Source organism: Octodon degus, unplaced genomic scaffold (assembly GCF_000260255.1).
Source record: "Octodon degus isolate 3935 unplaced genomic scaffold, OctDeg1.0 scaffold00031, whole genome shotgun sequence".
In the NCBI taxonomy this organism is placed as follows: Eukaryota; Metazoa; Chordata; class Mammalia; order Rodentia; family Octodontidae; genus Octodon; species Octodon degus.
The window spans coordinates 18,357,442-18,380,681 of NW_004524607.1; the positions used below are offsets into that span (position 1 = coordinate 18,357,442).

Here is a 23,240-nt window from a genome sequence, read left to right on the forward strand (position 1 = left end):
GTAAACTCAGCAAAATATTCTAAAAGAGTCCAGTAGCCCATATTAGCATTGGGTCTTCTGTTTAACTGGCAATCTAGCTTCTTGACATACTTCCTAATGTGTCCCCTGACCACCTAGCCCCCCGACAGAAATATAGGCCACCAGTGTCTGGCCTGTGTTGCCTCCAGTGTCTCATCCTGTGCACAGATGAACTGTGGTTTGGGTAGGCTGGGAGCCTGATGGGTGTTCTAGCCAGAACTTAACCCAGAGGCTGAGTGTGGCCCAGAGGCTGTGGGTTAAGTTCTGGCTAGAACACCCATCTCTCACCGCACTTCTCCATCTGACAGGCACTGAGGCTTTCAGGAACTTTCGCAGGGTCCAAAAATTACTGTGTGGCCAAACCCAGTGTCTGAATATGTCTTTCTGATTCTAGTCTGCACCAGCTGTTTTCTGGCTTCTTAGGAAATAACCTACAGTAGCCTTTGGGTGGGGTCCTATTTAATATTTACCCTTACTAGGCCCCCACAGAGGCTGTATGAGCCAGGTTATATCTGTTCACTCCTACATATTGCTAGGCAAGACCTTACATGCCATGTACAAGTGGTTCTCCTAAAGGCAAATTTACTCAGAAAACTAAATCATAATCAGAAACTTGAATGGGGAATGTAGAGCTAGACCAAGGGGATAGTTTAAATAAGTGATTTGAGTGAGTTTTTGCTATGGAAGCAGTAAACCGTCCAGGTAGATGAGTCAGCTCCACCTTACACTGCCTGGTCAAGGGATGCTTCCCTCACTGCTCCTGTTTTCATTCGCAACGTAATTTGCTCAGTTATTCTGCCTGCTGGCCAGCCACCCTTGCTTAAGACAACAATCCCTTTACCCTCCTATAAAGGTGCCTTGGGTTCCTTGTCTTTGGACATGTAAGAATTGGAGGCAAAAGAAATTGTGGATTTGGTGACATCTGGGCCAGCTTGTTGCCTGCAGGCTCCAAATCAACCATCTCACATAAAAAAAAAAAAAAAGACAACTATCCTTAACATATAGCACTGCAACTATTCACTAGAACAATAACTACCAGCCCCATGTGCCTGTTCAAATTTAAATTTTTTTTTTTTTTTTTTTTTTTTTTTTTTGCGGAACCGGGGATTGAACTCAGGACCTTGCACTTGCCAGGCAAGCACTTATTCTACTGAGCTATCTCCCCGGCCCCTCAAATTTAAATTTAACACATGAAAAATGTAGCTTCTCTGTCACATATGATGATTCAAGAATTCAGTAGCCACAAGTGGCTAGTGGTGGCTGCATTAGGCAGCAGGGGTATAGAACATTTTTCCCTCATTACAGAAAGTTATGGTTAGAGCTGGTGTAGATTTTTCCTAGTTACAGCCTTATTCTAATTGGCCCTTCACTGTGGTCTTGCCAAGCCACCAATTACAAGTCCATAATTCCCAGAGGATGGCGCTTTCCCATCTGGGTCCTACTGGGACAGGTCCTGCTACAGAAAGACACTGCTCCCCTTTAATATCCATTGCTTTTCTTTAGCCCTGAAGATGATCTTTTTGGGATCTTGAGGCTATGTGGTTACTTTTCACAGGAGACAGAGCCTGCCTAGGATCCAGGCTTTTCCTGATGGTCCACTTTATCCTTTAAAGTTTGCCAAACCTTACTCTTTCTTTTAGTACCCCTCTTTCACAATTTTTCCATGTCTTTGTACAGGCAGAAGTGTTCATAAGGACTAAATGAACCCACCCATATTCCATTGTAGTTTTTTTTGTTTTTTGTTTTTTTTTTAATTTTAGGGAAGGGTCTACAGGGTGTTCAGGGTCTCACTACTAGATCCGACTTATAGTGATCCGCCTGTTTACAGCCTCCCAAGAGCTGAGATTACAGGCACACACCACAACGCCCAATCTCAATTGCTGTCTCATCGTGCCCTTGGGATGGGGTCAGCACAGCAAGCCTGGGGATCAAACCCCAGGCCCCTGCGCCCGTAGTCTTGTTATACCTCCACCTTACAATATATAAGAAATCCTGATCTAATGTTTGATTTATAGATCTAATGTTCGATTTATATTTGCCCAAACCACTGTAAGCTAAAACACAGCTACCAAAAGTTTAAAATGTTTGCCAGTGTACTTCCCCAAAGCAAGGATACCTTCTTCAGGGGCACCTTCACCACATCCCAGAACATACTGCTTTCAGGAAAATATGGAGTAAAGGTGCCTCGGCTCCCCGAGCACACATTTCTCCTCACATCCTGGCCCGTCTTCCTCGGCAGGAGGCATGTGTCCATTCCGCCACATCAGCGGTGAGAAGACGGTTGTATGCAAACACTGGCTTCGGGGGCTGTGCAAGAAGGGGGACCAGTGTGAGTTCTTGCACGAGTATGACATGACCAAGATGCCTGAGTGCTACTTCTACTCCAAGTTTGGTAAGGTACACAGAATCTTGGGAGGCTCTGCCAGGTTCTCAAACCCAAACCCAGTTTGTCTGCCAAGGCCCCACTGCATCTCTGTCTGCCTTCTCCCATCTTTTCAGCTTCTGATGAGAAAATTAGGCAGTCCTTACCAGCCTGAAGTGGCTTGTCAGTGAAGGGCTGTCATGATGATTCTGATAGTCCTTCAAGTCTTTGGAATGCTGTAGGGTTTGGAGCACTTGGGGACAGTGAAAATAAGAGGAATCCTGGTGAACAAGCAGACAGTGCAGTAGGTGGAGACCTGGTTACTGCCACAGCAGCTCCATCCCTGAAATCTACATCTCTTTCCAGCATGGATACTGATCACCCCACGTTGGCTTAAATTGGTTCCTTCTCTAGATAGTTTATTAATAGTGTTAATAATTTGGCCATTCTAACAGCCCTCAGAGTAGCAGGTAAAGAAGGGCTGTCTTCTGGTGGCAGTGAGCCCTGTTCTTTATCTCAAAAGATTGCTTTGAGCTGTGCTTAGAGAATGTGTAGCCTGCGTGGAGAAGCAGGGCACAGGGTAAAGGCAGTAGTGTGGGCACAGAGCTTTGTGGTCAGGGTCTCTGTTCTGGTCTGTTCTTGGAGGTGTCCCTAGGAAGTTCTTGGTCAGTTCAAGTGCTGACTCTGGCCCCAGAGCTGCCAGCCCCAGATTGTCCAGGGGCCACACAGGAGTTCAGAAATCTGTTGGAAGTTTTGTGGTGAGCTCAGGCATGCTGAGCATGCATCATGCTCTCAAAACACTGTTGATGGAGGAAATGCTAATTATTTCAGCGTCCCAACACGCTTGTTTGCTGGGTTCTTAATGATAGCTGTGGCTTGTTTTCCTGAGGCATCATAAGCTGAGAAGTCAAAGCAGAAGGCAGGACTCAGGATTTCCTCTTTTTTTTTTTTTTTTTTTTTGGTGGAACCGGGGATTGAACTCAGACCCTTGTGCTTGCAAGCGAAGTGCTTATTCCACTGTGCCATCTCCCCAGCCCCAGGATTTCCTCTTGAGGTCATCCTGTCTGCCACATCTATAGCTGCCTCTCTTTTACCCATAGCAACATTGGACTGAAGCAGGGTCTCCATTTAGAACCAGAGCTATCCCTTAGGGTGCTCTCTTTCCTGCTGACAGCCCTGGGCCCAGCAACTTCATGTCTCTGATGTCCCCATCTGCCTGTTCCCTGAAGAGGCTGTCTTCATGCAGATGTACTACCTGCAGCACTTACCACATGCCACAGCTGTGTGTTGAGTGTCCCTTTCTAGAGGAAAGAGGATAGACTTCTTCTTGCTGTAGTGACCTAGGGACAGGGGCAGCTGATAAGCCAGTGACTTAAGAAAATTGCCATGAAGGAAATAAACAGTGATGAGACCCATGCTAGATTCTTCTCAGGCAGAGTGACCTAGGAGAGCCTCTTGAGGGGCTCCAGGTTGGGGCCCAAGAAAGGTGTGGTCCTGACTGACGTTCTTCTCAGTAATGGGGCCAGTATGGCTGCAATAGGTGGTGCTGAGCCTGTAAGAGGGGTATAGGCAGGAAGACATGGGCTGGAGTGTTTTTTCTGGATAGTGAACAGAGTATGTAAACAGGCTGCAGAAGGTCAGCCCGCAGGTGGCAAATAGTCGCACTGGAGTATGTGTCCTAAAGCTGCTGACCACCTGGGCTGCTTGCTTCTGAACCATCCCCGTCCACCTGTGTTGTCATCACCAAGTCTTACCCCATAGTACCTCTTGGACCCTGCCTTTAGCTCCCAGTACTTATCCTAAAAGTCAGAGGTCTCAAACCTTCTCCTGTCCCAGCTCAGAGTCAATGAGAGGAGAAAAGTCACATCCTAGTCTCAAGGGCATATTTACTTAGCTGGGCCCCCAAGCCCATGATACCCCCTCTGGCTGGGTAAAGGTAAAACAATAGATTTTGATGAGTTTGCCTTGCCCCAGGCTTTGCTGGTATTACTGCACCTTCCAGAAGTACTGGTGTATGCCCTTGAAACTGCATAGCCCAACCAACATCCTGCCGTGGGCTCAGGGCTTGCAAGGCCAAGTCTGGATACCAGGATTCCTGGCCCCTTTTTGGTTTGGCAAAGCTCTATTTCAGGAGGCCACATGTCTGGGTTTCCTGCAGGGGAATGCAGCAACAAGGAGTGCCCCTTCCTGCACATTGACCCAGAGTCCAAGATCAAGGATTGCCCTTGGTATGACCGCGGCTTCTGCAAGCATGGTAGGTACAGGATGGGTTAGGCTTCTGGGGAGGGGCCAGTCTCCCTCTGTCCACATGACCCTCAAGACTGCCAGCTGGTCCTCCTGGGACATCACTCTTCCTGTCCCAGCAAAACCTGAGCTTTTTTGTATCCCTCCCAAGCAGGCCTTGTGGGGATGTGCTCATCTCCTTTTTCTTTTCTCCTGGTATCAGGGATTGAATTTAGGGCTCACACATGCCAGTCAAATGTTTACCACCAAGGTATATCCCTAGCCTTTTTTGAACAGAACCTCACTCAGGTGCCCAGGCTAGCCTCAAACTATCTTAATCCACCTTCCTCGGCCTCCCCAGTAGCTGGGATTACAGGTGTGCCAACCAGCTTGGCTCACTGCATTGTGGGTAAGGAGACCAATGTGGACAGGCTGAATCCCTGCCTCTAGTTCCCTCTCAGTTTGAGGCAAAACCAGCCTGGGAAGCCATCCTCTGGCTGCCAACACCCTGAGCAATGTAGGTGTAGCTCTGGCTGATAGTGGGGACACTAAAGCATTCCCCTGCAGGGAGGACATCTGAGTGACCCAAACATTGGGCTCTGCAGGTCCTTTGTGTAGGCACCGGCACACGCGGAGAGTCATCTGTGTGAATTACCTCGTGGGATTCTGCCCAGAGGGCCCCTCGTGTAAATTCATGCAGTGAGTACCTGCCTACAACTCTTGACCCCAGCCCTGCTGCTGCTGCTGTGTCCTTCCTGGGAGCAGAGCTTTGGTCACTGGGTGGCATCAGTACCCCCTAGGTAGGAGTGGGAGGTGGGGGAGGAACGCTGCTGATGGCTGCTGCTGCTTACTAAGTCCAAACACGGATGTTTAGACCAGCATTTAATCTTTATGGGTCATGGGCCATCTGGGAATCTAAAAGCTTGTTCCAGAAACTTATAGCACACCTGTGCCATCTGTTCTCAGAGCAGCACCTGTCCAGGGTCTCCCAGAAGCATCATGGAATGCCAACCCCATCTTGGGTACATGGTTTTGGGTCACTTCTGCTTGTACAGGGGCTGGTTGTGGTTCTCCAGGTACCACCTGGCCTATCTTCTCATGCCCTCTTCTTCCCTTGCTCACTTCCTCTCTGGCTGTTGGTGACCAGCCCCCGATTTGAACTGCCCATGGGAACCACTGAACAGCCCCCACTGCCGCAGCAGACGCAGCCTCCGACAAAGGTACCGTGCCCTGGCCCCTCCTTGGCCACACAGCCCTAAAGGGAGTGCCTCAGTATGTGGTCTGCTACAGACCCATTGAAGAATCTTGTGAGAGAGGCCGGTTAGGAAGGAGGTAGGAGGGACAGGAAGTGCCCTCAAGTTCCAGCAGAAAACTAAAGTAGCAGAGGAGCATGCACATCCCACTAGAGATGGAGGCATCTGCCAAACCTAGATTCCCACTTGGCCTCTTCCCTTTTTACCTCAAGCACAGCAAGACCTAAAGCAGGATGACAGGCAGGATTCAGGGGGTACGTGTAACTGAGTGAACATTGAGAGGTGTCACTGCCTCAGGAGCACAGTTGGATGGCCTGGGCTCATGTCTGCTGCTTTTGCTTCTGGGTCAGATCCTGCCCCTTACAAACACAAAGACTGGGACTCCTAGAAGGCAGAACTTCCTGAGGGGACACTACCAAGCAGTGGCAGATAAAGGAACACAACTGAGGCCAAATGTCCTCAGCCTAGTACCTACTCCTATGGCAAAAGCAGGACTGAAGGGCTAGCTGGCTGGTTTCCTAGATGGTGCTATATTACAGTTGGTCCATCTCCTCAAGCACTAGAAGAGGGAGATACCATTGACAACTGGGGATCTTCTGCCATCCCCAAAACCTGGGCCTGAGCACAGAAGTGGAGATGGGCAGAGGTAAGCTCACCTGGGGTTAGGTAGGGCCTCGACAGGTCTGCTGACCTTGAAGCCTCACCTCTTGCCTGGCTGGGCTAAGTCAGTTGCCAAAGCCCCCCAGCCCTCTTCATTGCAGTAGGCCGAGAGGGTACATGGCTGTGCTTACTCTCCATGGACCCCACCCACAGGAGGTGGAGGTGCGAAGCAAGCCACATTCTTTCTCAGGAAAGCCAACCTTCCCAGGCATGGGTACAGCTGACAGCCCGGGGGTTCATTTCTAGCCCAGTCCTATATCAGGCAAAAGCCAATCATTCAGCTGGTTGAGAAGTGGCCTTGCTGTGGAATCCCCGCCCCAGAAGGCGCAGCCCCCTTTCTTCTGTGACTCCCTGGAGGAGGGTCCTCAGCCCCTAGACGGCAGGTCAGCTGGCCAGGCTCCAACTGTTTTTCTGTGACTGTTGCTCGCCGCGTAGGCTGCTTAACATCTGGCTGAACCAAGCGTTCATCCTGACCTGAAGCTAGAACCTCAGAACCAAAAGTAAGGCCTGATCATGCCCTCGCCCCACTGCCCCAGAGACCTCCTCTTGTCTCTTTGGTGTTTTTGTTTTCTACTTTTATTTTTCGTTTTTTGTGTGTTTGCATGGTGTTTTTCGGGCAGTGGCTCCAGCCATCACCAAGTTTCTTTTCTGCCCACTCTCCAGAGCTGGGCCATTGCAGAAGTCCTCTTCCTGCAGGTCGTGCGGGAACAATCCCGCCCTCTTTTTTTTCCTGTCCCCATTGGTAGTCTGCGTGCACGTGTTTTCCGCAGTAAAACCGTGTTGTGTAACTCTTTCCAGCAAAGTAACAATCCGCCATTACAAAGGTCGTCCTCCTTGATCCAGTTAACGAGTCAGAACTCTTCTCCCAATCAGCAGAGAGCCCCACAGGTCATCGGGGTTATGCAGAGTCAAAACAGCAGTGCAGGCAACCGAGGACCCCGGCCGCTGGAGCAGGTCACTTGTTACAAGGTAAGGCCGGGGCCTGGGGTCTGGGGCCAGGGTGGGGGTCTTCTCCTTAATCAGTGGCCATTCCCTCACTCCCTGTATGTGGTTAATTTTGAAAAATGAGGCCAATGTGGTAGTGCACATCTGTTAATCCCAGCACTCTGGGAGGCTGAGGCAGGAGAGTCACAGGTTAAAGGGCTGGCTGTATAGCTCAGTGTAAAGGCATTAGTTTAATTCCCAGAACAAGAAAGAAAAGGAAAAATTAAAACATTTTGTAAATGATTGTAAGAGAATCTTTGATTGTAAGAGAAATAGTGGGCCACTACAGTGTGCTAGAGACATCATCATACTTCCTGCACTACACCAAGGCAAAGTGACAGATAAGAAAAACAGGTTACTGAATGAGTCAATTGTGCTTGCAAGAAAAATAAAATCTGGGTGGGGTGATGCATATTTGCAGTTTCAGCTACTTGAGAGGCTGAGGCAGGGAAATCTTTAAATTCAGACCCACCCTGGGCAAATTGCAAGACCTTGTCTCAAAAAAAAAGGGGGGGGGGCTAGGCATGGTGGCACACACCTGTAGTCCTAGCCCTTGGGAGTCTGAGACAGGACTGCCGTGAATTTGAGGCCATCCTGGGCTATGTAGCGAGTTTAGGACCAGCCTGGACTACACAGCAAAACCCTGTCTCAAAAAATTAATTAATTAATTAAAAAATATATATACATATATATCTAGAGGTACACAAAGGCTGTGGGTTCAGTTCCCAGTACCACCAAAACAAAACACAGAATGTGAGGGAATTCAAAAAGCTGGGAACCAAATAGAAATTGGAAAGAGTGGTCCTGGAAGCCTCTGGCTGCCCTGGAGGCATTCTCATTTCCTCCAGGGGTATCTCAAAGCTTTGAGCCAACACTTGGAGGAATTCCATTAGGAACACACACACACACACACACACACACACACACACACACGCAACCTACAAATAAAAAGATACTCAAGGAAAGGTTAACTTTCTAGAAAAGCTGTCTTTCTCATTCCTGTCTAGAAAAATCCCTGCAAATTCTCACTGGCTGGCCCTTAGCTAAATCTGAGCCTGTGTTCACATTTTTGGTGAGAGCTGAAAAGTTATAAACCAGATTTTCTACTCAGTGATTCTCATGGGATGAGGATGCTTCTGGTACCTGGCAGGAACAAGCTAACCTGCTGTGTTCAGAATTCCTACAGCTAGAATTCCAAAGAACGACTTCATGATTAAAATTTCAAAAAAGCTGGGTGTGGTGGTACACATTTATAATCCCAGCACTTGGGAGGCTGAGTCAGGATCACCCCAAGAGTTGAGACCAGCCTAGGCTACACAGTAAGTTTAAGGACAGCCTGAACTATGTAGCAAGAACCTGTCCCAAAGAAAAAAAACCAAGTACAAATAAACCCAAAACATAAACCAAGTACAGTGGTATACACTTATAATCCCAGCTTTCAAGGAAACCAATGCTTCAGCCCATCTAGGACAACTTAGCCAGACCCCCTATTTCAAGGTAAAAAATAAAAAAGGATAGAGATGTAGCTTAGTGATAGAACAGCCCTGGTTTGACTCTCCCTTATCCCCCAACCACCCACCCCCAAAAAAGATTTCAGCCAAGTGTGTAGGTGCATACTTGTAATTCCAGCAGTCAGGAGGCTGAGACAGGAGGATCACTATTGAGTTTGATGCCTGCCTGAGCTACACAGTGCGTCCAAGGACAGTCCGAACTACACCGTAAGACTCTGTCTCAAAAAAAAAAAAAAAAAAAAAATCATAAATAAGTACATAATACAAACATGCAAGGAGACATACCACCTGGGTGAGTATAAATAGCAACAAAGACTATAAATCTAGAAATTTGACCTAAAAGTTTATAAAACTTTTAGACAGCATAAAAGGATTTGGATTATAATGAAAACACTGTCCTTCATTGTTGTCTTTCCCAAAGAGCTATTGTATTCTGCATGTTCTGTTCACATTTGGTTGCAGGTCTCCTTTTATTTACAAACCCACCAGAGAACTTCCCTCAGGCTACACAGGGAACTGCTGTTCTAAACTTATTCACACAACCCAGATATATTATTTATCTTAGTATCAGTGGAGCCCTAATCCACATAATACTTTTTTTAAAAAAAAATCTGCAGTATCTTGGGTTCTTTCCACAACAGTATACGGAGATCTGATCTTTTTCAGTGGCTACACAACCCCTATGGGCTTTGCTCCATATTAACACTTGTACTTGTTGGCTATGCTCTGATGTCACTGGCTTATGTGCCTACGAGAGGCAGTTCTGAGTCAAAGGACATACTTAGAATGTTGTTTGCCCTCAAAAAAGGGTGGGCTTCTGCTGGGAGTGGTGGTGTACACCTGTAATTTAAACACTGGGGAGCCTGAAGCAGGATAATGAAACCTATCTAAAAGAGAAAGAGAAGAGGGTGATCCCCAGGTACTATCCCAGCAGCCAGCTATTCCTTAGCTCCTGCTGTACCCCAGAGGAATATGCATTCCTAATGGAAAGGGTCTAGGCAGGTGCATAAAGACTCCCAAAGGAAGAGTGCATGCAGAAAGACCTCACTGGGGAAATTCTGGAGCCTGAGCCCTAAGCTGTGAGAAGAATTTGGGAAGGTACCAGGAAGAGAAAGGCAGAAGGGAGAGATATCCTCTGCAGAGTAGATTGCTTTGTTACTTTTCAAGGACAGCAAAAAAATCTTTGGTGTCCAAAAGGGGCTCAGTACCACTCAGAACTGTTCACCAGAGCCTCCTCTGTGAACAAGTTCTCCTAAGTCTGGAGACCTTAGAAAGATGGTCCTGGGGGACTGGACAGCCTTTTATCACAGGTATGCTGTACTGTTACTATTAAAGACACCTAGAGGCCAGGGAGATGGCTCAGTAGAATAAGCACTTGCCTGGCAAGCGCAGGGCCTGAGTTCAATCCCTGGTTCCACGAAAAAAAAAAAAAGAAAAAAGACACCTAGATGTCCTGAGATCAGTTGTGAAGAGAGATGTGTTAGTGCTACAAGCAGGGCCTTGAGGTTCCTCTTAGTTATCTTGTGTCTATCTGGGCCACTCATCCATACACAAGTCAGTTATAGGTCAAACGTGAAAGAATGGAACTGTGGGGTGAGGGGAACAGAACAGGGTACTAAGTGACAGTGCCAAGAGAGCAGGGACTTAGGGTACAGGGCACAAGGATACTGCCAGTACAGAGTAGCTGCCCTCAGCTGCCTCCCAACCCTCTGTTCCCTGCTTGAGGGTGTTCACATCTGTTCCTGTAGTTCCATTCTGTTTGGAGGAGTCACAAGAATGGCAAAAAGGGCCTGGATGATGATAGGACAAGTAAGGGTCAGCTGTAAGTCTGTCAAAGTGACACTACCAGCTCCGCTCAGCCACGTCCTACCATTTCTTCTCTATGATCAGAAGCTGTCCCTAGGGGGAGCTTAAATGTGCAAAAAGCCAGCAGGGAAAGCTTTGGGCTTCTGTGGTGTCCACAGTGGTGGTTCCCCAAGCTGGGGGAGGACTTTGGTTGCTTCACACTATTGCACCTCCTCAGGGAGCCCCAGATCTTGGCTCAGAGGTAAGTGACTGGCCTGCCACGCAGAGGGGTTTGGTCTTCATCCTACCACCCACTCGTGAGAGTCACCGGCAGGAAGGTTCGGGTCCAGTGCGAGCGAGCAGTGGGTTGAAGGAGCTCCCTGCTGAGCAGTCATGTCATTCACTTGTGGCCTCTCAGCTAAGGTTCTTCACCTTCTGGATCTATTTCTGCTGGTGTCTGAGAGGAAAGCTACATTACAGAGAACATGATGAGTCTTCTCTAGTCTTTTGTTTGTTGTGGGTAACTGGAAACTGCACTTTAAAATGGTGTATTTTTGTCTCTCCTTTCCCTCCTGCTGTTCCTAGTGTGGTGAAAAAGGACACTACGCCAACAGATGCACCAAAGGGCACTTGGCCTTTCTCAGTGGACAGTGACAGCAGCTGGAACCAGCTCAGAGCAGCCAGTGGGCCACTGTTGGGAGTGCGCACTTAACTGCTGAATAGTGTTGGTTTGACTCCGACCAGAGCCAGCAGGCATACTCGCTGGGGCACACTGTTCTGAGGGGCTACATCTGTTAGTTTCCTATTATTCTGCCTTTTTTTTAAATTTTTTTTTTAACAAAGGGACCTGTGCTTCAGTTGGGTCTCCCCAGTTGACATCATGTTTGCTTAGGCATCAGTGCCTCTTAGACTTCCTGCACACCCACCCAAAGGGAGGGAGGAGCTGGGGAGGATGCTTGTGCTCTGAGACGCTGTGTGTGGAAGATGGCCTTTCCCCTCAGGACCTCACACAATACCAGTTTTGGTGCCCTAGGACTAATGGATCATTCAGAGCTGTGGCCAGGTCATGCCTGCTTTCTCCATGTCCTGCTGAATCCTGAAGCTGTGCCTATCAAAGTAATTTGAACCAAGGGAGCCTTTCCTGCAAACCTGGTACACTCACTGCCTCAGTCTGGCCCTGGGCCCAGGCGGCAGCAGCTGAGAGGGGTGCAGGCCCTCCAGTTTGAGGTTCTCTTCTCCTGGGCATATTTTCTCGTGGGGTGCCTGTGACAGTATATAAGGTATACCTTCAGTCAGAGCTGCAGACCACCCTTTCAACAGCTGCCCCAGTCCATCTGCGCCTACCTCCTGCTGATCAAGCATCTACACTGTCACTCAGACCGTGGCATACGGAGAAGACTGCCCTGTCCTTGAGCCTGGAAAATGTGAAACCATCACCTGCACCCTGCTGGGCAAGTGGGCCTATCCAAGTTCAATTATAAGAACAATTTTTACGGAGTTGATTAAAGCTTGTTTTTTAAGCTGTGTCTCATTACTTGAAGACATTCCTTAAAGATATACCAGGGTATACTAGCTGCCTGGTAGGAAACCGTAATGTTCACCCCTTTTGTCTGAGATCAAAGGTAAAAGTGATACTGGTGAGACAGGGCTTTGTACTGACAGTTGGAGCTTTCCCTGTCAGATGTTTGGTAACACCTGTTTGGCCAAATTTAGCTCTTCTAGGAGATCTTGGGAACAGCGCTGCCCCACTGCCTTGCCCCTCCCTTGGTCTCCATGTGCTTTACGTGCTGTTTACCCTCAGCATGGAGCTAGTGCTGGCCTTCGTACCACCTGATTCCCCTGAAAAGCTCTAATGGGTCGGGGGAGGGAGTGATGAATACTGGAGTTTCGTGAGCTTTTATCAGCCTTACACCTTTCCCTCACCCCTACTACTGAGCTTCAGTTAGTCCTTGGTGACTTGCAGTTGCAGTTCATGCCCCAAGCTCATGCAGAAAAATGGAGTAAGACAGGTCACTGGGCTGGTGAGCAAGCTCAGTGGTCTAAAGCACCTGTTTAGGCAAGTGCTTAGGGACCACGGTTCAATCCGTGGTACCACATGCTGCACCAGTCCCGCTCCCAAAAAAAATTGTAGAAAGACTAAAGTTATCAAAAATCCCCTACCTACAGCTGAAGGATTGTCAGTGGTGAGGTCTAGCATTCAGGACCTTGGCTTCTGCTGTATAAAGTAAGCTATCAAAAGGCCGTGGTCAAGCCGGGAGATGGCTCAGTAGAATAAGTGCTTGCCTTGCAAGTTCAAGGGCCTGAGTTCAATCCCCAGTTCTGCCAAAAAAAAAAAAAAAAAGGCCATGGTGCCTCAAAAGGACCACAAAGCTCACGGCAGAAGGCAGGGCTCTGGACAATGACAGAAACTCCAGAGACTGCTACCTCTGAACTAGGATGTGACCCCAAAGGATCAAGTGGTGTGCAGAGCCCAACCTGGCTTCAGGAGGCAAACTATGGGCTGACGGTCGTACGCCTCTTGGTGCAGAAGGGGCCAGGACAGGCTACAACACGCAAGCAGCACTTGTAGCGGTCACCTTTTATTGAGCATTAATTCTCATTTAGGCTATGAACAAATTGAGCCATGATTAAGCTGTTCACAGACGGGAGCTGGACAAGGCAGTCACAGGCTACAGTGCAGAGTGCCCTCCACACTGGCCCCTTTTCAGTGGTACTTGCGTCGCCGCTCATGTTCTGAAGTCAAAAAAAAAATAGTATTTTTAAGTATTCTAGTGAATGCACAAGACAATAGCAACAGCAGCAGGCTACAATCGTGAATTCTTTTAGGATGATCTAGACACCTGCTTGTGTCAGAATCAGCAAACCTGGGGGCACAAAGGCACCTCAGAAGCCAACCTGCAACCTGGCCAGTCTCTTCCAAGATCCCCACTTAAAAAGCCTCCGACAGCCCATACTGTGGCCAGCATTCAACAGGCTGGCAGGCACTGACCAGAAAGGGCTCACAAAACTCAGCCAGAGGCCCTAGTGACACTATTGCAGCAATTCCCACCAGACATTATCTGAGACCATCCCAGGTCTTAGAGCCAGGAACAACTTCTCTCCCAGCGCACTGGAGAGACACTGGATTATAACCATGAAAGCTGTATCTCTTCATACTGCCTGCTAGGGAAATCAAGCCAGATTTTAGTTAAGAGCCTGCAGTATGACCTTTTCCCTAATTTCATCTTGTTTTTCCTGTGTTCTGTATCACAAAATTCTCACTTAAAATACTACCACATGTTTCATTCCTACAATTTGTTTTTTTCTGGTGGAAGTATGGGTAGGGGCATCTTAAATGTCCCTCAGCTGACAAACAATGGACTACCACATCTAACACAGGGAACAAACCCCACAATCTCAGGGAGACCTAGAAGCGAGATAATGCAAGAGCCACTCACTGAGTTCCTTGTAAGAAAGGCAGTAGTTGAAAAGGACATAGGCTGCCAGCACCATATTCACCCCCGCGATGCTCCCTTTCTTCACGTTGATGTACTTGTTGTAATACCGGTAGTAACCTGTAACAGAGGAGGTGCTCACTGCCCTGCTTCACCACAGACACCTTCCTGCAGTGCACAAAGTAGTCTGGTATTCTATTAGTCTTGCTAGAGCTCTTCAACCCACTCACTCTACATTCATTGGCTGATAAAGGTAAAGAGTCCTGTAGGATCCAATCCCCACAGCCCAAGACTAGCTCCAGAGTTACGCCCTAGCTTCTGCTGTTGGCCTTGATCTTACAGATTGGCTCAACATGTTATAAACTTACGTTATACCCCCACCTTCAGCCCTGGGACACCCTTACCTAAAATCTGACTAATTCTGTCCCAGATACCAACCCCTAATAAGGACCACTTGACTGTAGCCACCAGGTCAGCCAGGCCCTTGGGAAGAAAAATTTCCTGCTGTTCATCTCTTCTGCAGAAGGGAAACATGTTCTACAGCTGATGTAAATGAATGAAATGATTATGTAGGTTTAAAATAAGGATCCCTAGTTGGGCATGGTAGTGCATACTTGTACTTTCAGCATAAAAGAAGCTGAGGCAGGAGGATCACTGCAAGTTTGAAGCCAGCCTGGCCTACGCAGTATTCTAGTTCAAGGCCAGCCTAAAAAATAGATGCCCTGTCTCAAAACCAAATAAATAAAATACGGATGCCCTGTAGAAGGGAAGGGCTATGAACGTGAACGGGCCAAATTTCAGTTCAGAGTTTTAACTAGATGGGGCATTCTGAGCACCTTGCTTGGAAAAATCTTAGGACAGGGCAACACACACACAAAAGCCACATGGGTATCACAACTAGAAAAGAGGCAGGCCCCTGAGGTAGTCAGAGATCATGCAGGGCTGACCATGGGATAACCTGGGACTTTTTTTCCTGGAAGGTGATAATATACATGGACTGATGTAACTAGTCCTGTACTTTTTAGATGCACACATCTATGCATTTCCAATTTGGCTTGGAAATCCTGACTCAGACTGATGGATACTATGACTCAAATTCTTCCCTCTCCGTTTCCTTTTGAGATAGTCTCACGATACTACTCAGACTGGCCTCTCACAGGCTCAGGTAATCCTCTTGCCTCTGCCTCCTATGTAGCTGAGACTAGAGGGGTGCACTATTACATCTCCCTTTTTTTTTTTTTTGGAAGGTGGGGTGAGGGAGGTGCCAGGGATTAGATCCAGAGCCTTGTGCAGGCTAGGCAAAGCATTCTTCCACTAAGCTACATCCCCAGCCCACTTGCTTACTTTTTAAATGAGCTTTTAGATGTGGAAATGCTGACAGACCTTTCTCTGGAATACAAAAAGACGGGCCAGGGTTACAGCTCAGTGGCACAAGTGCCTGGCTGGCAAGCACAAGGTCCTGTACCAAATTAATAATAATTTCCAGTACCAAAATAATAAGGATAGTAAGAATAATAATAAATAATAATAGAAACAGAGGTACTGATTCTGAGCACCATAACATTTTCTTGGCTGAAATACCTTAGTGCTAGTTTTTGACAGGTCCAATCAAATACGAAAATTCAGTGGCTGACAAACCTTTGCCCTTCTTTACAGACCTTAATAGCTTTGAGACAAGGTCTTTATTACCCAGATTAATTAATGGTCAAGAGACCTGAAGACTCAGAAATTTGCTTTTGTTGGCCAGAAATAGCTCAGTGGCTTAAAGAGCCTGCTTAGGCAGACACAGGGCCAAGGGGTCCAATCCCTGCCCTGCTGTGCTGGCACCCGCCCATCCCTGGGGCAGGCTGAGGCGGTGATTGAGACTGGTTGTGGCGCACCCCTGTAATCCCAGCTCTTGGGAGGCTGAACACAAGTGGATCACTATGAATCTGATCTATGTAATGAGACCCTGTAGACCCTGTCTTAAAATACAATACAATACAATACAATAAAGAAATTTGCTTTTGTTTTACACATATCCATAAAGTACTGACCTCTCTGAAATGCTCCAGCAATGCCCGTGGGGGAGAAATCCCGCATCAGTATCCAGCTGGGCAGCTCCCCTACTTTCACATCCAAGAGTCTCTTCTCTTTCAATGGTACTGAAAGGAAAAAGAAAAAAGAAAAAAAAAAAAAAAAAAAGGACCTACTAAACAGTTTCCCAATAATACAAATAGCACCTTTTATGTCATTATTTCAACCACTGAAAGGAAGTGCGTGATGTAAATAAGGACAGTAACTACTTGAAAGATGCACACAAATATTATGAATAAACCCATTACATCAAAAGCACTATTTTAACCTTCAGCCTGTATAATGGCAGAACTACTGCAGAAACACCTTTACAGGGGCTGGTGAGATGGCTCAGTGGTCTAAAGCACCTACTTAGAACAAGCTTAGCAAAGCACAGGGACTGCGGTTCAATCCCCCAGCACCATATGCCAGTCAGCCCTGCCCCCTGGTGGGCTGAGCTGGCCACACACACACACACACACACACACATAAATAAAAAATTAAAAAAAAAAAAAAAAACACCTTTACAGACCAACAGACAACAGGATGTTTGAACAGCTTGCTAGGAATAACTAAACTATGGGTCATGGTGAAGACCGCAATAAAGTAAAGAACAAAATATTCAGCAAAACTAAGATTTACTTTCATATATATCAGTTTATTTATCACATGGTTGGTGCCTTTACCTTGGGGAAGCAGAGTAGATACTCAGAGAGGTGGGGTATCTCAACCAAGGTCACATGCAGTATAGGTGTAGGACCAACCTCAAGATGGGACCCATGCTTTTGATGCTACTCTGAGGATGGGTCTGTCGAACATTTGGGGCTCTATGGTCACAAAATGATAGGAGGTATGCACCGAGATCAGCTTGTCTACTGGGGAAGGGCCTTGCACTGCATCTAGGTCACCTGTGTCAGTGCCACCCTCAGAACACCCAATAAAAAGAATGTCAGGGGCTGGAGAGATGGCTCAGTGGTCTAAAGCACGTACTTGGAACAAGCTTGGCAAAGCACAGGGACCACGGTTCGATCCCCCAGCACCATATGCCAGCCAGCCCCGCCCACAGGTGGGCTGAACTGGCCACACACACAATAAAATAAAATGTAAAAATAAATAAATAAATAAAAAAAAAAAAAAAAAAAAAGAATGTCAAGAACAGCCAGGTGTAGTGGCACACTACTATAACCCCAGGTCTTGGGAAGCTAAGGCAGGAGATTCATCAAGAGTTCAATGTCAGCTTGCATTATATACTGAGACCCCAACCCTTTCAATTTAAACAAATAAAAGTAATGTAAAAATTCCCACCTCAAGCCTCCTACCTGGGACAACAGAGGTCAACAATTTCCAGAGACAGAAAAAAGAGACAACCTATCTCAAGAAGTCAAATAACTTACCTTTGGGCCCAAGAAGCAAATAAAGTACTACATAGGAGCTGGGTCTGTGGTTGTCCAGAAGATGAACATAAGAAGGAAATGGTCTTTCTCCATCCTTCCCATAAAGACCAGTGCCCCTTTATAGCCAATGCAACAGGATTATTCACACCTGTGGGCCTTTGTATTTGCAGTGCCCTTAGATCACAGGGCCATCTCAAAGGTCTTCTCCTCAAAGGACTCCTTTCCTGGAGGCCCTATTTCCAATAAGCTTGAGCACTTTCTTCCTCTAAAACCTGAAAACTCACTTCCTAAACTGTGGAATGGCTTATCCAGAGGATTAAATAAGAATTGATGGGGCAAAGGGTACAACTCAGCAGCACAGCATCTGCCTGGCAAGCGTGAGGTCCTGAGTTTGATTCCTGGTGCCAAAAATAAATCTTACTAAGGGCCATCTAAGTGAAACATCAGTAACAAAGGGGAGGTAGAGAGAACAATGGCATATAAACTGAATTTTAGGGATATTTTGAGTAGCCAGATTTCAGGGATTAATTATAGCCTTTAGTTCTCCTATAAACAGAAAACTTTCAGTTTCTCCCTTGAAAAATAAGGATAGTAACTACCTTTGTACATCACTATACATACTATGTACATTAAACTATTACCTTTTTGCTTGATTATGAACTGAATGTAGGAACATCCCCACACAGTTCCATTAACTCTAGGTTAATGGTTGTGGAATAATCATAGGTTCTTGAGAGGAAATAGGTTAAGGAGCTGCACAGAAATGACAAGTGTTTCCTTACTGCTAATTCCAACCCAGACGTTGGCCAAAGAGTAAAAAATTTAGGTTCTTCATGACACCTAAGGTGTGTATAACACAACCTCTTTTTCTTTTTTAAATATACCTCCCACCCCTTAGCTCATAGCCATAAAAAAAGAGGTCCCAGGACATCCAGCCTGTTGGCCAGTTTGCCAAATCCCAATAATATCCATGACTGATAATTCCTGTTTCTCTCACTTTGTCTGATAGAATCAGTGGAGTTGTGCCCTGGCAACAGAAAGCATCTAAAAGAACACCAGTACTTAAGACATAAAATCCAAGTACTGGGGTGATGCTCAACGCAGGCCTCGCATGTGCATGACCATGGTCACTGATCAATCACTCATATCACTGAGCCTTCCACAGTGGGATAGGGAGTGTACCATGTATCTTTCATTTAATACATTTTTAAATCCTGAATCCAGAACTCTGTTCACTTCAATTTTCCTTAAAATAAAATGTCAAATGTCAATGCTCCCTTTTCACAAGCTAGTCTTTAAACACAAATCACTATGGATCGCAAATGGCCTCATGCCCATTTTACGAGTAGGATAACAGTGTCACTCTCCCTTTTCCTAATCTCTCCTGGGTATAGTACACAAAAGTTAATCAAAACTCATGAGGCTATGTGACTTCCAAGAGGCCACATGACATTTCAGATCGTTATTTTCTTCCTCTTTACAATGAAATCAACAGACTCCCTGATGGTAGGTACCGTGAGAAGCTAGAGCTAAAATTCGGTTTCCCATTAAAAGAAAAAAACTTAGAGTGCATAGTTTTTTAATATAGAGATTTACATATACGTGTTCCACAGAAGCTGCCAGTCATTTCTAATAAACCTCATTTACCATAAGGCCCCATGTGCCTAGTTGAATACCAACTTAATCCTCTCACCATGACTTGTGACCTTGAACAGGTCACTTCATCTCTGTAAACCTACTGAATACACGTACATCGAAAATACGTATGCACCGAACCTAACGTGGTGCCCAGCACCGTCCTGGGCATTAACTCCTCCTGGAGCTTAATTTGAGCTTCAGCTTTAGGCAGCTCTAGGAAGTTGCCCATAGGGTTCAAGTGAAAATCGCCTGTGTCGCAGGGGGAAAGGAGCAGCTATTCATTAACTAAGAGAGGGTCACTGTTCCAAAGCTGAACACTCTCAGACCCGAAGGCGAGTCTCCAGGTTTCTCTCACCCTCCATCCCGAACGTGGGTGGCGCGAGTCCTAGGCAGCAGAAAGCCAGGACCGGGAGAGCGCAGGAAGGTCGGAGAGCGCAAAACCCTGGAGCGAGGGCTCGGCTCACCTGAAGTGACGCCGCTGAGAAGCGGCCGAGAGTAGGGCAGGGGACTCTGCAGCCCCCTCCCTTCCTAGTGCGTCTCTGACCTGTACACCAGCCTCTGCATCCACTGCGGTATACACAGAAGAAGGAGAACTTACCAACGGAAGCCATCTTGAAGTCCTGACGTTCGCTATAGTGGGCCGCGCAAGGCCTGCTGGGTAGGGGGCATGCCTGAAAGTGGGCGCTGGGAGCAGAGGCTCATGGGAAACAGGTCAACAGTACCTTGGAATTATAAAGGTGCCATGAAGAGAAGGACGATGCTCTCTGAAGCGTGAACGCCAGGGATTCAGCATTTAGTGACCAGGTGCCTTAGTTTCCTCTCCCCATCCCAATAGCCTGAAAGGAATTTAAAAAAAAAAAAAAAGTTGGTCTTGAACTAGAAGGCAGAATAGGGACAAGTGAGTTAACAGAAAGCAGTGGTGACACATTCCTGTAATCCCGGCATTTAGGAAGCTGAAATAGGAGGATTGCCTTGAATTCAAAGCCAGCCTGGGCCACAAAGTGAATTTAAGGCTAGCCTAAATTACAGAGCAAGTCCCTATCTCAAAAACCCAAAAAATTTTGGAGGAAATGAAAGTTGTATGACAAAGAATTTAAAAACCAGAGTAACAACTACTACATAAAGTCAAAACAGATAAAGTAACCTGGCCCTGCTTCACAGGTCTCCTGACATGTACAAAACCAAAAGTACCTGACCTTCGCCTATGTCTATGTCATTTGCATTGGGACAACCTTGGCCCTGTGGGCTTTGTACTCCTTAACAAAACCTTGTACAACCAAAATTTCTCCTTTCCAAGGGTGGACCAGGCCAGTCAGATACCCTTTGTCTCTGGCTCTTGTCAATCTCTCTGTAGATCCTCCTATAATCCCAAGACTAAGAGAGCCAGGACCTGTCCCTCTCAGGCCAGTGAACTCTTACCACTGGCTTTCTTCCGCTCTGTGGAGTGTGCTTTTGATTTTTTTCATGGTTTGTTTTGTTTGGATTTGATTTGACTTGTTGTTTTTTGAGACAGGGGCTCACTGTGTAGTCCAGGCTGGCCTCAAATTCGTGGTAATCCTCCTGCCTCAGCCTTCAAAGTGTTGGGATTACAGGTATGTACCACCATGCCCAGCCTCTTTCACCTTTATCTAATATTATGCTTGTTACTCATTGTGAGTGTTCTGCTCCATTCTTTATTCAGGTTACCAAGAATCTAGAAACAAACCCCACCCCTTTCTGTCTAGCAACAGCTATGTTGGCACAGGCCTGTAGTCCCAGCACTTTGGGAGGTTAAGGCTGGCGAACAGCAAGTTAAAGTACCACTAAGCAATTTAAACATATCCTGCTTCAAAAAATAAAATGAAAAGAGCTGGGCATGGTTTTGCATGTTTGTAATCCCAGCAATTGATAGGCTAAGGCAGGAGGACTTGTTTCAAGTTACAGGCCAGCCTGAACTGCGTAGTGAAACTCTGTCTCTAAGAGACAACATAGAACCAGGCATGGTAGTGCATCCCTGTAATCCCAGAACTGGGGGACTGAAGCAGGAGGATAGTTGCAAGTTAAAGACCAGCCTGGGCTACAAAAAAGTGAGTTTATGGGCCTGTGAGATAGCTCAGTGGTCTAAAATGCCTGCTTAGGCAAGTTTGGGTAAGTGTGTGAACCACGGTTCAATTCCCCTGCACTATATGCTGTGCCAGCCCCGCCCCCAGACATAATACCAAAAATCAACAAACCAGAGTACAACAAATTTAAAAGAAAAAAAAAAAAAGTGAGGGGCCAGGGAGAGGGCTCAGTAGAATAAGCACTTGCCTGGCAAGCTCAAGTGCCTGAGTTCAATCCCCGGTTCCGCCAAAAAAAAAAGTGAGCTGAAGACCAACCTAAACTGCAAAGCGGAACTTTGTCTCAAAAGACAAATAAATAAATAAATAAATAAATAAATAAATAAATAAAAAGGCTGGAATGTAGCTTAGTGAGAAGGCTATGGGTTCAATACTCAGTACTGGAAGGAGAAAAAAAAAAAAAGGCTTTGGCTTTGCTACTCTTAAATTTGTTCTAAGAAATAAAAAGAAAATATCATGAACCTTTCTCTCAGCTATGCCAAATGGAAGGTAGATGCCGACTCTCAAGGAATTCACAGACGGCAAAAGGTGGTGTTCAAACACAGGCTTGGAAAAGATTTGATCCAAGTTTACCCATTGTATCCCAGCACTGGGCTAGGTTCTGAGAACTGAAATAAAACCTTTTAGGTACTGTCAAAGATAGACAAAGCTAAAATTCAGCATAGTAGCACACAGCTTGAATAATTTAGCAATTCCCTGTCTCAAAAGTAAAAAAAAAAAAAAAAAATTAAAAGAGCTGGCGATGTAGCTCAGTGGAAAGATCCTGGATTCATTCCCCAGTAGGAAAACCAAACAAAAAGACCCAAAAAATAAAATTAAGCTAACTGTTCATATATGATGGACAGATTTTAATGGCTACTACAGCGCTGCAAAGAGAAAAGAGTCCAGTATGAAGTGAATCCAACTTTGCTTAGTACAGAGGTGATTTGAGTATTTCATACAGAAAAGAGAAAGGCTCAGTAGAATCAAGGAAGTGAAAAAATATCCCCCAACAATGTGGAAGGGGTTTGGACCATATGAAATTCATCTGGGTTTGCCAAATGACACTCATGGAAGCTTAAGCTAAATTGAGAGGAGAGCGCAAAGCAATCTGGGTGAGGTTTGATCAAAGAGAGACCTTTGTCAGCTGAAGGCAGCAACTCTTCTTTCTGCCACAAGAATCCCTCTAAGACAAGGAGGACTCATCATTGCCATCTTTTTTTATTCTGGAAAAGCCACAGCCTGGTGTAGGTAAGCCAGGACTCAATAAAAAATACCTATAATATAAAAAAGGAGTTCAAACAACCCAGACCCCTAAATTGAAAGACCCAATCCAAAAATGGACAGCTGAAACAATAGATACTTCTGAGATAAAGAAGTGCAAACAAAATAATCATACGAAAAATGTTCAGTATCACTGATCACTTGAGAAATCACTTGAGAAATTAAAACAACAGTATGATTCCATATCATCCCAGAAAAAATGGCAATCATCAAGAAATCAACTAATAGGGGCAGACTAAAGCACCTGCTTAGGCAAGTGCAGGGACCATGGTTTGATCTAGGCACACCAGCCCCACCCCCAGGGAGGACTGAGCAGGCCAAAGTAATCCCAGTGCTAGGAGGCTGAAAGCAGGAGAATAACAATGAGTCAGAGCTGTATAGTGAGACCCTATAACAACAACCAGACACATTTAAAAAATTATAAAAAAAGAAATAAATTCAGCAAAATAATCCAATATAGTCTAGTAGTCCATAATAGTAGTGGGTTATCCACATAACTAGAAATTTCAGAAGTACCATATTTGAATGGCAATGGAATACCCATCTCTGACAAAACTAAAC

General features: G+C 46.2%; 2 protein-coding genes and 1 non-coding gene across 5 annotated transcripts in view; 2 read left to right on the forward strand and 1 right to left on the reverse strand.

Annotated features, from left to right (window-relative positions):
- The window catches only part of Cpsf4 (cleavage and polyadenylation specific factor 4), a 17,920-nt gene extending 6,439 nt beyond the window's left edge, over window positions 1-11,481 (forward strand). Inside the window, exons 3-8 of one of the 3 annotated variants that reach the window (XM_004629642.2) lie at window positions 2,258-2,410; window positions 4,539-4,634; window positions 5,209-5,302; window positions 5,751-5,823; window positions 7,315-7,485; window positions 11,382-11,481. In XM_004629642.2, the coding sequence (XP_004629699.1) occupies window positions 2,258-2,410; window positions 4,539-4,634; window positions 5,209-5,302; window positions 5,751-5,823; window positions 7,315-7,485; window positions 11,382-11,450 (656 nt within the window). In that variant the 3' untranslated portion in view covers window positions 11,451-11,481. The remainder of the gene's footprint in view (window positions 1-2,257; window positions 2,411-4,538; window positions 4,635-5,208; window positions 5,303-5,750; window positions 5,824-7,314; window positions 7,486-11,381) is intronic. The other 2 variants (XM_004629643.2, XM_004629644.2) reach the window with 2 other exon arrangements.
- Window positions 859-988, forward strand: LOC111816403. The gene has a single exon (XR_002820807.1). It is a non-coding gene; the product is annotated as a small nucleolar RNA SNORA38 (small nucleolar RNA).
- A 1,872-nt stretch (window positions 11,482-13,353) lies between the features above and the next one.
- Atp5mf (ATP synthase membrane subunit f) lies at window positions 13,354-20,006 on the reverse strand. Its single transcript, XM_004629640.2, has 4 exons — window positions 19,916-20,006; window positions 16,267-16,374; window positions 14,234-14,350; window positions 13,354-13,529 (listed from the first exon to the last, which is right to left on the reverse strand). Exons 1-4 carry the CDS (start codon window positions 19,926-19,928, stop codon window positions 13,501-13,503), a joined length of 267 nt encoding a protein of 88 aa, XP_004629697.1. The 5' UTR covers window positions 19,929-20,006; the 3' UTR covers window positions 13,354-13,500.
- Between the last annotated feature and the right edge of the window lie 3,234 nt (window positions 20,007-23,240).

What these genes read in the sequence shown, in the direction of transcription:
- Atp5mf (XM_004629640.2), bottom strand. An exon ending in TGCTGGAGCATTTCAGAGAG is followed by an intron (nt 14,351 to 16,266) that starts GTCAGTACTTTA and finishes CCTCTGTTACAG; the next exon opens with GTTACTACCGGTATTACAAC. An exon ending in CCTTTCTTACAAGGAACTCA is followed by an intron (nt 13,530 to 14,233) that starts GTGAGTGGCTCT and finishes TTTTGACTTCAG; the next exon opens with AACATGAGCGGCGACGCAAG.